Genomic DNA, 18,075 nt, shown 5'->3' with positions numbered 1-18,075 from the left:
ACATTGCTTTTTTCTTCAACTGTGTCCAACATCCGCCACACAACGCAGAATTCCGTGGGGGTTGCCGCCTCATTCTCGGTTTTACGATTATTCAAAATATTTAAGAATAAAATTATTAATATTTATTATTAAGAAATAAATTATAAACATCGTTTTTATGAAACAAAATTAATGCTGTACTTAAAAAATTGTTATGATTAAAATAACTTTATAAAAGAAAAACTCATAATTTTTAGTTGATTAAAAAAGCATTACGTAATAAAAATCTTATTACGGAATAAACTTAAAAAAGTAAATATTTAAGAGCATAACGAGTCTATTGATAAAATAGAAATGTAAAGACTTTCAAATATAAAAGTGATCGATTTTCGAGTTGTTTAATTCTTGTCAACTTCATTATTTATTTACTTGACAAGTTCATGTTATGTATTTATAATAACGTGCAATATTACACTTCATTGTGTGGTCTGATAAATTTCATCGCGAATTTTCTTTAAAAAGTGACATGAAAATTATTCGATATTAATATAAACTCAGCAAGATCTTATAATTTGAATACAAGCGTGTATACGTGAGTGATGCAAGCAGAAAACTAAAAGCTATATATGTATATGAAGCTTGTTGTATAACTGCGTGCTGCACATTGTTATCAAGATTGAAATCATTGTGTAAAGGTTAATAAACAGAAGATTGATTTATAAAAAGACATTTTTCAACGCTCACTAAAATTATTGGTCAGCAGCTACACAATATATCGATGTTCAGTACTTGGTTACTATCTACGATTTGTGTGCAAGTTTTATATCGTTAAATCGTGTAGAAAGTACACGTGATTCTAATTAGGCGTGAAATTAATTAAATATGAGAAGATCTGGATTGTTACTACTGGTCTTATTCCGCTCTGCTGTCGGTATTGTACCAAATGAAGTTGCTATTGGTAAGATTGTGGAAGATAAGTATAAGTTTATTTTTATGTTTCGGATATTTTTGAATGCATTAACTTTAGTCGTTTTTATAACAAACTATGCAATTGATAATATAGATAATGTAATAGAACGTATTATAATAGCAATCTACCAATGTCGATGCATCCTGTTATAAATTTTTTTGAAATATTTATACTATATTTCCGTTTCAGGTGCTATTTTTCCGTCTTCTCTTCCTGTATTAGAAGAAACATTTCGGTTAGCTATACACAATATAAATTCGGATTCGAATTTATTACCCAATACGAAACTGATTCCGATTACAGAGAATGCTTCTACCCAATTCGAAGTTATTAGAGCCGGTAAATTTATACTAGTTATATTGAAATTATTCTATTAGTTAAATTAATTACAGATACAATTTTTCAGCGTGCAATTTAGTAGATCAACGAGTGATATCGATAGTCGGACCGCTAAAGTCTTTAGATTCCAAAATTGCCCAAACTGTGTGTGGCCAATTGGGAATACCGCAGATTGGTATCTTGGCCACAGACCCGATGTTATCTTTAATACCGATTTTGAACCAATCGTCGTCTACGCTTTTGAAAATGTCGCCTCCGGATACCTTTCAGAATCACGCCTTAATACATATTTTGAAATATTATGGATGGGAGGCTTTTGCTGTTTTATCAGAAGATAACGAACCAGGCGAGTTTTTATTGTTGTTTTGTGCTTTAATAATGCCGTAAATTTGAAATTCCGTCGGATGTTAAAATTCTTTTTAAAAATTTAAAAAAGACACAGTCGTTCCGGAAAAAATTCTTCTGGACGATCACCATTTTATTTTCATTCTTGTTCTAGAACAAACTTCTTAGATGACCAGACCTTCCTTTTTATGCGACTTAGCCATCTAATGTTTAAAACGTCCTTTAAAACACGGTTTTAAAAAATTCTTTAAAATTTTAATTGGACTAACTGTGTTTTAAAGGACGTTTTAAACATTAGATGGCTAAGTCGCATAAAAAGGAAGGTCTGGTCATCTAAGAAGTTTGTTCTAGAACAAGAATGAAAATAAAATGGTGATCGTCCAGAAGAATTTTTTTCCGGAACGACTGTGTCTTTTTTAATTTTTTAAAAAGCCGTAAATTTTATTGATTATTCTCTATACGAAGTTAATTATTATCTAATTCATATACTATATATAATAAAATTTAATTAATTATGTATTTATATGTAGTTTCGGAATTAAAATTAATAGTTATATTTTATTGTTAAAATAGTTTATATTGCATTATAATGTATAAATAAGTAAAACTTAATGTGTTTTACAATAAAACTAACCTGTAATATTTGTACAGTTAGGCACACGAAGCAATAATTTCGTGATTTTAAATTTATGTAATTACCTTAGATTGCCTCGTTTAACAATTCCTTTTATATTTTTAAATCATAAATATCAGTTTATAAATATAAACGAAGAAATTCGTCATAATTTTCGTATCAAGATTTGATTAGGTGTTGCTCCTGTACATCATGCTTTTCCTTGTAATGGTAGTTATCTATCTAACTCCGTTTAGGGAAATTTTTTTGAATTGAAATAACGTGACTTCCGGTACAAATCGGAAGTTTGTACACAGTTAATTTGAATCTTCTGCCTGTAAGTTTTCCATATCTGCCTCGTCTTTCATGTATCTAACTCCGTTCTCGAGATTAATAAAGCACAGCCAAAAAAACGGACAGACGGACGACCAGATGAGAGTGGGAATTTATAGGTTTACATATTTTTTTTTCTAAGTTTTTAAAATTCAAAAAACAGGGTAATAATAATTCGATTTATCCGCTTGTAGTTAAATTAATTAATATTGTATATATAAATTATTAAAAATTTTTTCTTGTATAAAATATTGAAAAGAATACAGTAGAGAGTCGAAATCGGAATCAATTGGGGACTGGGGTGGTTGAGATTAGTCATTTGTTCCGACTACCAATTATGTACGAAAAAATATATTAACCTGTCCGATGTTCAAATTTTTCTCCGTTGCGTGTCGCTTCGTGTTGAATTTTCGTCGATTTTAAGCCTAACAAAAATTTTTATAATAATAATCGAGGCTATCGTATCGTTAAAAATTATTTCTGCATTTTCTACAAACAAAATAAATATATTGAAGAATATAAAAACATGAAAATTATACTTTAGAAGTAAATTTAGTATCAAAAACGTTCGATTCAGCACGACACAGCTCGACTGAAAATCGTGCCGATTACCGGCGTTCCGATTAACGACTCTCTACTGTATATCAAATTTTTTAAATCAATAATTGCAAAACTGTAATTATTTTTGCAAAAATTTTTGTAATGACATTTTTTGAAAAGTAATATCTTCATAATGTCTCGAAATATGGTAAATGACACCCCTCTATCTCCTCACTCCTTTAATGAAATTTTAATTTATTGACAATTAAATATGAGTTGTTTGAATTCAAATGAGCACTTGTAGTAAATTATGCCAACTTAACATATGAATAAAAGTTAATTTAATCATATTAATTTAATATACTATAATTTTTAAAACATAAATTGACTGATTCAATTTATTTATTAAGCTATTCATGCAACGATGGAACTGCAAAGACTAGCTACGAAATACGAAATCACACTGCTTTCTATTCAGCGATTTCCTTTGTCCGACTCGAAAGCTCCCGATATAACACCACAATTGAATGCCATTAAGGTAAGGATTAAATCTGTGCATTTATTAGTTCAGTTGTTATTATAGAAATGAAAATATAAATTAATCCAGTGGTTTTCATCCGGGATCCGCGAAATATAGTGCTGAGTAGGGCCACAACCTTTACATGTACTGTACAGTGAAACTTCCGGTTTCGGACAAATTTTTCAGAAGAAACAATATAAAACGGATAAATCCATTTGCAACCCTAAAACAAATATTTTATTTTACCTTTTTAGCTGTATTTCATGTATAAAAATGCTTACTGAGGTAATATTGTATTATATAGGCTACTAGCTGACCCGGCCACGCGTTGTTGTGGCTCAAAATGTATCTATTATAAATGTGTAACACTTCCCCCGTAGGGGGAATTTAAAAAAATCCCTTTTTAGTATATATTCTGTTGACGTCACCTATTAAAACGCAATTAAAAACGCAAAAAACCGCATGTAAAATAGTATAAATAGAAGCCGAGTTCTTCACGGTAAGCCTTAATCCCGTCCATCTCCCTCCCGTAGGGAGAATTTCGACATGTATATTATATAAAAACACGTGCATATTCGAATGCAACGTTGTGTCAAAATTTCAAAGGAATCGGTAGGAACAAACAAACGTTATATTTTATTTATATAGATAGATAGAAAATGATCTTCTTTAGTCCATTCTCACAGAAAAGCAAACTTAAGTCGTCAGAAGTTAGCGCCATCTGTTGGACATGAAAGCCTTAATCCATATATAAATATATTTTTGAAAGGGGGGAAATGGTGATCTTCACATATGCTACAAACCTTCGCGGGAATGTATTAAACAACTTCCCAAAGTTTCATGGCAATCGGATAAATGGTGTGGTAATGCATGAAGGACAAACACACACACACACACACACACAGACATACATTCGTTTTTATATATATAGATATACAGTCGACTCCGCATAAGTCGTCACCCGGATAACTCGACACCATCCGTTAAGTAGTCACTTTTCTGTGGTCCCGGTCGACTTACATAGGCATTAATGTTAAAAAACTCCGGTTTACTCGAAATCGTTTAACTCGTCACCACTGGATAAGTCGACATTCTTTTGCTGTCCCACACTCCGATAAGTCGTCACCCCTTCTGAAAAAATAAATTCACCTAGCACGTGTGGTGCGAACTCATTTTTTTTCAGGAGGGGCGTCGATTTATTTATTAATACATTTAATAATATAATAATATATATATATATACATATTAATAAAAATGCCTTAACATTTTATGTATTTTTATGTATAAAATAATAACAGATAAACAAAAAGAAAATATACAATCTACATCAACGTCACACCAGAATCCAATTTTGCATTTTCTCACGCGAGAGGCATTAAGAATCCTTACACATTACTTGTCTACAACTGACAATTGCGAAGATGATGGCGTTCGTGATGGTTAGAAAAGAAAGTCGAGATTGTTAAGTGCTCAAAACAAACAACACTAAACGAATTTTTCAGTTTTTCATCTACAGAGTAATTGTAAACGGAGGACACAATGTATTGTAAGCCTATGCTACTGTATAACGCACTTCTGTATTTTCCTAACTGTAGTTTTGTGGTTTTTTTTCCAACTTCGCTTTAGTCGACACGTCGGATAACTCGACACATTTCCACTTCCCCTTGGGGTGTCGACTTATGCAGATTCGACTGTATTTATAACTATTCTTTATATTAAAAGCAAAATGTTCCATCAACGCCAATCGAAACCGAAACAAACACTTTACAAAGAAGAGCTATAAATAGAGACTCAACTCTGACTGCCAAAATGAAATATAACCAAAACAATTGAGACGGATTACGAGTTCTTTATCGACACTTTCCAAAATATTATCTTTCTATTGATTTGTTTTCGATTTTAATTTAAATTTAACTTAATTAATTAATTAATTTTCATCTTAGTTTTGGTGTAAAGGCCAGTTTTAATTATTATTTTTAATTTTACTTAAGCATATTCAAACGCGTATTTTCGAATGTCATTTATATTATGTTAATGTCAATTAACGCGGTTTTTAATACATTCAAGAGTAAAATTTTACTTTTTTTCGAGTTTATATAATGATACAAGCAAAGTATTTGTATTTCTTTAATATACTGCAGTTAGAAAAACATAAAATAAAATATAATACTCCACATTTCAAATAAACACTGTTATTAATATTAAAAATCACTTTACGATTTATTTGAAAGAAAATGACCTAATATGTCAGTACTTACAACGAGTTATTACTATTACAAGATATATACATAGATTAAGCTACATGTCATTGCGAAATCAAGAAAACTTATAACTCAATGTAATATGAAAATAAACATGCTTTTTTAATAGTGCATTAATCAATATTTAAATACGTACATTACATAAAAAAACTATATTTAATTGCAGTGTACAATAAACAAAACATTTAAAACACTATGCTTTTAGGATAAAATTAATATTACCTTTAATCATTACAAATATAAATTCTGTTAATTTGATTTTAATATTTTAATTTTACGGCTCGAAGATGTTTCTTGTGTTCGGAAATCACTTATTATTTTAACAAGATTATTCAACATAATTTTTCAACCTATAAAGTTTGTTTTTTTTAGTCAAATTTGCAAAGTAATTTTTCAAAGTCATTCATCAAAAAACTTATATGATGATGGAGATAAATATTGATTTAGTTGATTATTACTAATGCTATGCACAATTGATAACTAATGTTTTGTACTTAAAAATTTGTCCTGGAATCTTTTAATTGCTGTTGGCAATGCGAACCAATTGAACTGCTATTTCTTTGTTTAATTCAAGTCAATTCTGACAAATGATACATTTCTTTTTCCACTGTATAGCCTTCAATATAGATTAAAATTAGTACCATAGAATCAGGTACATTTTAAAAGGAAAATTCATTCTGACATATTGTATGAGTCTATATTAACAGAATTTTTAGCCTTCTTTGCAAGATAATACTGTTTTTAATTGAATACCATGACCTTTATAAGGTAAAATTACAAAGCTTTTAAATCTTTTTTTCCACTTTCTAATAACTGCGTATAACTGATATAATAATTAGACCTACTTAATTGCTTGTAACATCCAAATCGTTCCTCTATGTTAACATTCTGATACTTTGATAACAGAAAATATTCTAAATTGTAATTATGATACATATATGGAATCAGTTTTACAAAAGGTTCATTTGTTATAATTAATGCCTGAAATGTTTGAGATTTTAATGTGTCTGATACAGGCAATTTCCACTCTTTTAGCCGTAAAATCATCTGACTACGCAAACAAATTTGTATTTTTTTTTATTGGTTTTCTAAATTGATTATTAAATATTTGGCCTTGAAAAGCATGACAAATATTTACAACTTTCCACCTAGTAAATGCCCATGTTTCACTACAGATCGTTTTTCTACTTCATATATTATTTCCAGATGTTTAAATCAGTGGCGTAGCGAACATAACTGGCGCCCGGGGCATAATTGGCGCCCGACACTTTATTGGCGCCCCTCTCCCCTCCAGAAACACATATAGTTTGTCTTGGAGACCATTTGGGTGCCCCTCTGAGAGTGGCGCCCGGTGCATGATACACCCCCTTGCATCCCCCTCGCTACACCGCTGGTTTAAATTGTGGTCTTTTATTTTGATGATTTTTTAAATTTCCAGCAGTTAAATTAGATATTGGCATTATACTAACGACATCTTTATATTTTGATACAATCCTAGATATCATAAATACCTGTGCTGTTTTTGCAAGTTTTGATGGTTTTCACCACATTCAAATACTGTATAGTATAATTTTTAAAATTTAATTGCTGCTCAATATGTATTTCATCAAATAATAAATTTACAATATATTTATGACTTTTTAAATACTTTATTTTAACTTTTAAATATTTTAAGCTGCTATCAATATTATTATCTGTAACAGTAAACTTGCAAGTCAGTTTTCTTACATTCCTTGAGTGGGGAAGATATAAAAATTTAGTTTGACACTAAACGTTATATCCAGAAGATGAATCAATGTAACTTTTAGCAGCAAACATAAGTATGATTCCATAATATCTTTCCTTATCACATGTGTTTTGGCTAATTCTCACTGTTAAGAAATAAATGATATTCTGAAATCTGTGTTATCAAATGAAATTGATTGTATTAATTTGATTATATGATAGATTTTAGATTAATTGTCATCAATGTTACTAATAACATTATTTTCAATAAAAATTATTAAATTACCGAAAATATTTTTTGAATTTAACATTAACAGATCTTTTGAAAGCTTACTTTCACATAGTTTATAATTATTAACATAATTATCAAAATTTAAACGGTTATCAATAGTAAGAGTGGCTAAAATATATGGTGAATCAACAGAAATGTTAATATAACACAACACTAATTTTTGTTCATTTTATGATAATGTCCAATTACTTTTTTCTGGATCCTTATTCAGTAATGTGCTTCAATGCCTTGGACATTTTTAATTGTTCTATCGATTTTGTATTTTTTTTATATTTTAAAAAGTTTTGTTTCATTGATTCTAGAAGTTTTCTCTCTTCTACATCTGCAAGTCTTTCATACGTATTCGTTGTAATAATTAAATATTTAGGTAAATTCGGAAAAATGGTTGAAATGACTCCTGCTTTTAATTCAGGAATTTTTCTGGAAAATTCTTTTAGCAGCTATTCACTAGGCATTTGTCAGATCTAATAATGTTTGACTCATCAAAATGTTTTATACGTATTACAGGGTTTTTTAATCCTGTCAAATCAGTGGAAATTTTACAGAGCCAAAGGCATCTCAGTGGCTCTTTTGATAAAGATAAAAAAGTTTCTTCTTCACTTCTATAATTTGTTTTACAGCCAATAACACTACAATATCTTGCCAATTTGAAAATTTTATATATTCTGTGAAACAGTATAAATCCAATAATTATTACTTTATAATTAAATTTACTTTTGACTGTATGGTACATATACATTACAATAATTAACTTCTACCTTACTTTAAATAAGTTTTAAACAAAACATTTAAAAATTACTAAACTAATAAAATTAAATATTCGAAAGAAATGGAAAATGAATAAACGACTATTATTAGTTGATATTTCGATTTCAATAGATCAAAACTAACATAATCAAGTCGTTAACATTTTGGCTTATCTACAAGAATTACTAATCGTAAATTTCAAAAGAATACTCACTAAGATATTATATGGTGTTAAAATCATTTATAAGAAGTAAAAGAAGAATTTTGTAAAACGAAACTGCTGAAAAATCTTGTAGTTATTTCTTTTCTTTTTACTGAAATTAACCGTTCGAAATTCGAACGTACAATACGTTTAGAGGAAAACACAACACAAGAGACTGTACAAAGCACTAAGTTGATCACGTGACTAAAACACACCCAGGCCGGCCTTTCACAACAGTCTAGATTCAGAGCTAGCTTAGTTCTAAATTACGACGCGAAAGCAAAGATCGCCAATTGCGGCAACTAGATTTATGTCAAATTCGAGTCGTAGTTACAAGCCTTCACGAATTAAGATTTATAAAACATTTCGTATGTTTAGAAAATAGATTTGGCCCTAGCTCCCTTGACGATATCTTGGAAAAGGCAACAATTTATCTCCTTTACAGCTCCTTACTACGATTTAGGTTTGACTTTATTAATGTCAAAATAATATAAGTATCAAAAAAGTAAAAATTCTTCTTCTATAAATAAGTGTGGCTGTCGCAAGTAATAAATTACCGAGAGTGTCACTGTTAGAAAAGATTGAAAAACACTGGATTAATTAACCTAATAGAAGTTATTTGATTATATTCATTACAAAAATCGCATTATAAGTTAAAACTTTGTCAAAACTTACCACAAGTGAATTCTGATAACACTTTTATTCTGAGTAGGAAAAGGACGTGAGAATAATAATTCTTTATTGTTCAAAAACGATAAGTAAAACTGTTATAAACCAAGCTGATCGCATGAACATGTTTCGTTCTGAATGGACCTGGCTGGTTATGGATAGCATTACATCATACGTAAGTCTAAATCTTTTAATTTTGTAAATAATATTGTAGAATTACTTCATGTTACTTATTATTTCATATTATTCTACTAGGACGTCGCGCGACTTTATCGTATCGCGATAGAATTGAGGCGGAGCTAGAAAGAAAGAAGCGATCCCTGTACTTGTTAGGCAGAAAAAAGGAGATCCTTGTTTTGGCATAACCACGGAGTCACCATCCGTGCACAAGTTGGGTAAAGAAAAACGATTCTTGCACTTGCCGACACGGAGAGGCGATCCAAGAACAAAGCAATCCCTATCAATTTCTTTGTTCGTTTTTCACGCCTATTTTCCGTTAGGCACAGGCAATATTGTGTTTGTTTTTGACCCCTAGGCCTAAATTCAGTTAGCGCGCTCAGTCGCATGAGAAAGCACGGACACTGTCACTTTGATTTCACTATATATCGAAAACGAAGTCAAGGACCAGTATTTTTTATATTTAAATGAATCCTCATTACATTTTTGGATTCCTCGTCTCAATTAATGAAAAGGGACAAATTTTTATCAAAATCGGATCATTAAATTTTGAGAATGAAAGCGACTCTATGCGAAACCAATAGAAGACGTGTTAGCGACCGTGAAATATCGCACGATAACGTACTCCGCCTCAATTACGCTTTAATAAAATAACTCTACTAAATAATAGTTAATATTTCTTGGCAGAGTTTTAAATACTTATCAGACGATGACGGATATGTACCATCTTCTTTAGTCGGATTAATAGGAACGGCATTGGTGGTTCCTGACACTATTTTATATTTAAATTTAGTAAATCAATTAAAAAAGAAAAGTTTGAGAAATCAATTAGAAAATCAGGTAAATTAACCATTGAAATTATTTTACTTATTTAAATTTTCATATTTATGAATTAATGAAAAGCATTTTGCAGCAAGCTTTCACTCGTGTGTATGACGCAGTGTTAGCAATTGCCAACGGACTTCACAAAATTCTTTACGAAGAGAGAGTATCTTTCGAACTTCCTACTTTCCAAAAAGGAAGTTGCGCAGATTCTGTCAATCAGTGGAAATCGGGTAGAAATTTGTTGGAAAGTATTCTTAATTTAAACAACGTTAATGGAAGTTTAGGGCCAATGAAGTTCACCAAATTTGGTTACCATCATCTCACCAATTTTGACATCGAAAATCTTCAAATGAGAGGTTTCGTTAAAGTATGCAATTTATAATTTTCAAGATTCTTTCGATAGTGTTAACGTGTAATTAATATTTTCACTGGAATATTTAGGTAGGAAAATGGTTAGGAAACGAGAAAAACTTGACAATTAATTCAGAAATCATATTTCCTGGGCAAACCGTGAAACCTCCTGATGACTCTCATCACAGTCTTTACGGAAAAACTCTTAATATTGGAATAGTTATAGTAAGATGAATAAAATTACCATCACACCATATATTGTCGTATTTTATAATATACTTGTTAAGTTCAAAGATCACAAATGCTTATTGAGCGAAAAAAACTGACAATGCGTTTCAATTACTCAGATCCGATCGTGTTGTGCGCATATTCTGTAAGACAACAAAGGGAAAGTCTTGTTGATATTGTTTTAATAATCAATCAAAATGAGATCGGCAATGTTAAAATGCCACATCGCGTTGTGGATGGTTATGAATGCAGCGAGGATGCAATGTAATAAAAATATCTGTGCAAAAATAACTAACAAATTTCTTCATTATTTAGAATCAACTCATTAATCTTATGTCTGTCTTAAATTTATAAGACAGAGATTTCTATTTATCGTTTTCCTCTTTACTAATATTTATATAAAAATTTGATTGAACTTAAATTTGCAATCGGCCGCAACCTCGCTAATAATAATAATAATAATAATAAGCACAGAGCCCAGACGATTAGGAGTTGAAAGTTGAAATTTGGTACACAGGGTACTGTTTGAAAAATTTCTTAGTGTACAAGAATGTATACTAAGGGATTTTTCGAAATTCGTCCCCAGGGGGGAGAGGAAGAGGATTAACGACTACCCTGAAGAACTCGACTTCTACCGTACTATTTTAGATGCAATTGTTTGCGGGAAATCGACCGTATTTTTGACCCATTTAAAAATTCTCTAATTAGTCTCGGAAGAGAGTGAATCTAATTCTTGCACCCGATGAAAACGGGTAAGATCGGTTATAATCTAATAATATTAATCTTCGCTGTCGTTATATTTGCCCGAGCAACTCCGGGCTCATCTGCTAGTTTATTATACTATTGTTCTCTTAATGACATTACGTTTTATGAGAGTAACTTTCACTGATGACCATTTATCTAATAATAAGCTATGTTCAGAATTAGTCCTTTGGTGAAAAGTGTGCATAAATTATCTATCAAATTTATCTGTGCAAAATTTTGTTATTTATTTTTTATCACATTGCGTCACGGCTGCATTAATAACCGTTCACAATGCGTTGTGCATTTTCACATTGCGAAATCGCGTTTTGGTTCATCGTTAAAAGAATCCTCTAACTTCACTCAGACTCTATTAAACCGTAAGACAAAAAACACCTTTATGCTGAGAATGTTTAAATTTAATCATAAACAAACGTTTTCGGCCCATTCCATGGGCCATCGTCAGGCTAACTACATTCGAATACTATTTCGAACAACCAATTTCAAATTGAAATAAACTTCAAACGAACTCACGCGCTCTGCTATACTACGTAAACTAAAACTAATGTAAACAACATAGAAAATAATAAAATAAAATATGCCAATGTTACATGTATACATTGTAAAAATCTATAGATCACAAAATTCTACAGTTCTCTAGGCAATCCTTTTGCCGTATCTAATGTATCCCTGTGACTTTTTTAATTAGAAACTTCCAAGCTGACGGTAAAATCGCCGCATCCTTGTAATTTAAGCATTTTTTGGTTAAGCTGGACTTATAAATTTCACATTTTTCGGTTGTAGCTGCAAGTGTCGGCGAATGTATCGGTGTTAAGATCCTTGCCTCTTCCCATTTAACCACGGACCCCTCAGTCTGCGCCATTTTTGCTAACGTTGTTGTGCATTTACCCTTCGCCACGTCATACCTGTGTTCCTTAATCCTTTTACTTAGGCATCTCGTCGTGACCCCGATGTATTCTTTATCAATCCTTAATTGGTCGTTGCTGTACGGTATCGAGTAAACCCCTGGTTGCTCATTTGGTTTAATTCCATCTTTGTCGTTCCTTAGTAGCTTATATATCAAGAGAGCTCTTTTGTATACAACAGTGCTGTTCTTGCGGCCTGCAATACCCTCCATGACCGAGGATAGACGTTTATTATACGTGAATTTCGTGATACCGTTTGTCAGATCCCGTTTTTTCTTGCTTACTTTAGGATTCATGTAAGCGGCAATCAAACGTTCAATCACTCTTGGACCAAATCCCAACATCTTAGCCACTTGCCTGATTCTATCAAGCTCCCGCATCGTATCGATTATGTTAGAGCAATACTGAAACGCTCTTCTAATTAAAGCTCTAAACGCTGAGAGCTTATAAGTAATAGGATCATTCGATGTTGACGGTATATAAGCGGGTCGTGTGTAGGTTTGATATACACCTTCGTGTCTATCGACCCGTTCTTAAATGTAATACTAATGTCCAAAAAATGTAATTCGTCGCTACCAACTTGCTCCAAGCTCAGCCTTAGGCCATGATCGTTGGAATTCATGGCACTTAAGAATTGTTGTATTCTTGCATGGTTCCTCCATATAACCAGCACATCGTCCACGTACAGTACCTTTTATACATGATTATGTCCTCCTTGAAGTTGATAAGTGTGATGCACTCCATCTTTCTTACCACTAACTCACACAGCAAACCAGACATTGGGCTGCCCATCGGGACACCTTTTAACTGTTTATAGACCTTACCTTCGAAAACGAAAAACGATTGCACACATACCAGATTTGCCATCATCTCAAGGTCCTTACGGTATTCTACAGCCTTTGGATGTAAGCTATATAACACTTCCATTAGTGCATCAAAACATGAGGATGGTTTGATCGATGGATACATGCTCTCAAAGTCCATTACCGACCCAACCTCGTTATCCATTAATGCCAACTCTTGCAGCTCCTTTACTGCATTCATCGGGTTCTTTTTAACAAACTGGTGATCCCCAATCAACTCCGATAAATACGACTGCATACGCTTTTCCAGTTTATACGTTTCAGGAAAGGGAAGATTGATGTTAAGGGAGATTTCTCCAACCTTTTTACTTTTCCGTCTATTCTTTTTACTATGTCATGTTCTACCCATTCGCATTCAGTTTTTCTTATTTTCTAGGGCCTCAACATAGCGTTTCTTTTTCATTACTACCAAATGCTTGCTTTTATCCGCCCTGGTGATTATTAAACCATTGTCCGTCATCCATTTCTTCGCTCTTTTAATATCGGTCCAGTCCTTACGCTTCCCCGCACATTTCTCACTTCTGAATGCCGCTTTCCATCTAAAATATTCTTTTTCTATCTCATCCATACCTAGGAGCTCCCTTACAATCTCAGCTATCATGCCTCGCCAGTTTCCATTACTGTCAAGAGCATAATTCGGTCCTTTATCAAGGAGGCGTTCGACATTTCGGAGGATGTGAACCTGGTCCCATAATATGTATGGGGTTGGTTTCACCTTATTCGATTTTTTACTCGGTTGCTTTAAACATAACCACCGTAGCTTCTTCCTGTACTTCTTATTTAAACGCGTTTCTATCCGGTCAGTCAATTCGACTACCTTTACATTGCTATTTGCCAACGCATTCGGGTCCTCAGTAAACATTTGTTCCTCTAGGTCTACCAGGTCCTTAATAGCCCTATACTTCAAGTTTTTTGCGTTCCTAATTGATTTATTCAAACAAAGCATTCGAACAAAACATAACCAAAAAATGCTTAAATTACAAGGATGCGGCGATTTTACCGTCAGCTTGGAAGTTTCTAATTAAAAAAGTCACAGGGATACATTAGATACGGCAAAAGGATTGCCTAGAGAACTGTAGATTTTTGTGATCTATAGATTTTTACAATGTATACATGTAACATTGGCATATTTTATTTTATTATTTTGTATGTTGTTTACATTAGTTTTAGTTTACGTAGTATAGCAGAGCACGTGAGTTCGTTTGAAGTTTATTTCAATTTGAAATTGGTTGTTCGAAATAGTATTCGAATGTAGTTAGCCTGACGATGGCCCATGGAATGGGCCGAAAACGTTTGTTTATGATTAAATTTAAACATTCTCAGAATAAAGGTGTTTTTTTGTCTTACGGTTAAAAGAATCTAAACAAGATTTTCACTCGGGTGTTATTGAGTATAACAAAACGCATTTTTCGAATTGGCACGACACGAAATTCGCGTTGTGGCTCTACGTGAGAAGCTTTTGGTCGACTTTTTCATTCAATGAGCGTTTTCAGTCATTGACCCTAACAGATACAAATAATAAGTAACAGATTATTTAATTATCAGTTCATTTCAAGCAAAATATCTTTCTAGGCTGAAGGCTTTATAATGAAAAATCCTTATTATAGAGAAGGAGATTCTATAACTTCTAAATACGAAGGATTTCTTATAGACCTTCTTTTAAAATTACAAGAGATGCTTAACTTTAATTTTAAATTTCACGAAATGAAGACATGTGGAAACGAAAATTCCGAAACAAAAGAATGGAATGGATTAGTTAGACAATTAATGGATAAGGTATACGTAGAAAATTGTTCTCTATTAATTAATACATCTATGACAGTTTATTCACGAATTCAGAATTAAAAAACATTTCGTATATTTAGAAAATAGATTTGGCGCTAAGTATCATGACCATATCTTGGAAAAGACAAGAAGTCATCTCCTTTACAGCTCCTTTCTACGATTTAGGTTTGGCTATATTAATGCCAAAATATAATGCCAAAACTAATGAAAATTATTTTGCATTTTTATCACCTTTCGAAACAACGGTGTGGCTTACCATTGCCGTTTCGGTGATTTTTACTTCCCTCGCGCTCGCAATATGTGTAAATTTAACACCAGGTAATTTTAACAATAGTAGAAAGGAGGAAATAAGGAAAACAAGTCAAAGCGATAGAGATTCTTCTTGGATCACTTTTCCACAAGCACTTTGGTGGAGCTTCTTGTCGCTTGTAGCCCCGGTAGGTGTCCTATTATTTGTTTTTAACAATTATATTTGTATAATGAAAAATGTAATTAATTGATATATATATTTAGGGAACAGAACTGGTACAAAAAAATAATCTTCCGGCAAGAATTGTAATGGTGACTTGGTGGCTAACTACGGTTATTCTTATTGCTGCATATACAGCAAAATTAGCAGCATTTATGACAGTCCAAAATATGAAGCAAGGTAACAAAATCATTTAAGTAAATACTTTAAAACGAATTTCTTCATAAATACTGTATTTTTAGAAATTAATTCACTGGAAGATTTAGTGAAATTCGATACAATTTCATTTGGAGTACTTAAAGATTCTAATATTGAGAACTTCTTTGCCAACAGTCACTACGAAATTCATAAAATAGCTTACAAAATGATGAAGAAATATAATACATTCATAAACGATACTTATGAGGGCATAGAGAGAGTTAGAGCATCGTATTATTTGCCAGAAGGTAAAACATAAGAACATTAATTAAAACATGATGCACGAGTTACCTAATTACATCAATTCATTAAATTAATAACTTAGTGTATTACTTCTTGCTGCAATAAGAAAATAAATAAATTGTATTTATAATATTTCAGGACACAAGGATCGTTTTGCTATTATACATGATTCACCGGTTTTGGATTACGCTGTTATGCAGAGGCCATGCAATGTCGAACGAGTTGGAAGATTATTTGGATTAGTAAATTATTTAAAACACTCATAATAATTAATATTTTAGCACAAGACGACCTTAATGTTACTCTTTTGTTAGCACGCTCCACTATAGTGTTGAAGTGCTTATGATAGGACTTTTGTCCGTCTGTCAGATTTCCACGCGAATGCGCAATGACTTCACACGTAAAATCTCTTTTGAAATTTGTATTTCTTCTTAGAATCGAAATAAGTCGATTGAAGTGTTTGTATAAATTATAAAGTTTCTTCACCTTCAATTCTTTTATTTCATATATTGAGCTTCAACTGGATCATTGTAAATTAAAGACAAAAAATCCCATTCCTGCAACTATTTTTAATTTTATCTAACGCTTTCGACTATCTGTGTAGCCATCGTCAGGATCGAACACTTTGAATAGAATTCTTTAACGTTTAGAAATTACGTTCTAAACCATTAGTTTTGAACGTTATGTTTAAAAGTTTACGTCTATAAATCACATCCCTTACTGTATATTCAATGAAGAATTCTTCTGAAGACCTACTAGATTCCAAGAATTTACAAAATTTATTTTACACAAGATTAATATTTGACTCCTTTTGTGGAGCGTGCTATCAGATACGCTTGATCAACCTTGTTTTGTTATTATTACGAAAACATGTCACGGTACCGATAAGGACGAATTTTTCTTAAAACAAAATCAAACAATTTTATTAATCATTTCTATGAATATGTGCTGTAGCTTCTGCTTATAGTCTTTTTATTTTAACAGCAAAATTACGGTCTCGGTTTGCCTAAAGATTCTCCGTTTCAGAAACAATTTACATCATCCATTTTAAAGCTAAGAGAAGAAGGATATGTGGATTTTTTGAACAAAAGATGGTTTATCAATAGTTGTCCCGGTAATATATAAAATTATTTCAAACGATGTGCAAGTTTACAAAAATTTAATGTTTTTAAATTTCAGACAATAGAATAGGAAGCGAAGAACATCAAATGGATATTAACAATTTAGCTGGTGTTTTTCTGTGCTACGTGGGAGGACTAATTGCGGCACTGTTATTCGTAGCTGTTTTGTGGATATGGGAAAAGACCAAGAGCAAGAAGGCTGTGGTTGTTTCACCGAACGTAAATATTATGTAAGACTTTTATCTATTGATTTAAATATCTATAAAAATTTTTATACAATAAAATTTCTGTGTTATCAGCCAGAACTTAGTTGTATACCAAAAGAAGACTTCTGAATGATTCTTCTTCAATTTGCTTTCCGAGATCGTCTTTAAGTAACCAGAATATAAATGTATTTTCTCAATGAATTCTGTATTGACAATTTAAAAATTGTAATTTTTTAAATAAATATATTTTAATTCGTATAAAAAGTAACAGTATGTATATTTTTCAATAAATTAAAATAAAGAAATAATCTTCACTACCTGATTATTTTTTCTCTTTTTGTATAACGTATTTATATGTTTTTACACTGCATCAATATTGTTAAGTCTATGACAACCATTTCTAATCT

At 31.7% G+C, this 18,075-nt stretch overlaps 2 protein-coding genes across 2 annotated transcripts in view; both read left to right on the top strand.

The window, feature by feature from the left end:
• The window catches only part of LOC136977230 (uncharacterized), a 38,430-nt gene extending 27,308 nt beyond the window's left edge, over window positions 1–11,122 (top strand). Inside the window, exons 6-8 of the mRNA XM_067272701.1 lie at window positions 10,400–10,552; window positions 10,626–10,904; window positions 10,979–11,122. Coding sequence (XP_067128802.1) covers window positions 10,400–10,552; window positions 10,626–10,904; window positions 10,979–11,122 — 576 coding nt within the window. The remainder of the gene's footprint in view (window positions 1–10,399; window positions 10,553–10,625; window positions 10,905–10,978) is intronic.
• LOC136977233 (glutamate receptor ionotropic, kainate 2-like) overlaps window positions 1–18,075 on the top strand; it is a 142,749-nt gene that overhangs the window by 123,292 nt on the left and 1,382 nt on the right. The window contains exons 9-15 of the mRNA XM_067272704.1: window positions 15,219–15,422; window positions 15,512–15,868; window positions 15,945–16,080; window positions 16,143–16,346; window positions 16,480–16,583; window positions 17,326–17,455; window positions 17,521–17,681. Of these exons, the coding sequence (XP_067128805.1) occupies window positions 15,219–15,422; window positions 15,512–15,868; window positions 15,945–16,080; window positions 16,143–16,346; window positions 16,480–16,583; window positions 17,326–17,455; window positions 17,521–17,681 (1,296 nt within the window). The remainder of the gene's footprint in view (window positions 1–15,218; window positions 15,423–15,511; window positions 15,869–15,944; window positions 16,081–16,142; window positions 16,347–16,479; window positions 16,584–17,325; window positions 17,456–17,520; window positions 17,682–18,075) is intronic.

Source organism: Centruroides vittatus, unplaced genomic scaffold (genome assembly GCF_030686945.1).
Source record: "Centruroides vittatus isolate TY-2023 unplaced genomic scaffold, ASM3068694v2 contig_452, whole genome shotgun sequence".
Lineage (NCBI taxonomy): Eukaryota > Metazoa > Arthropoda > Arachnida > Scorpiones > Buthidae > Centruroides > Centruroides vittatus.
Note: the sequence above shows the minus strand (reverse complement) of the source record. Positions and strands in the feature narration are given on the sequence as shown.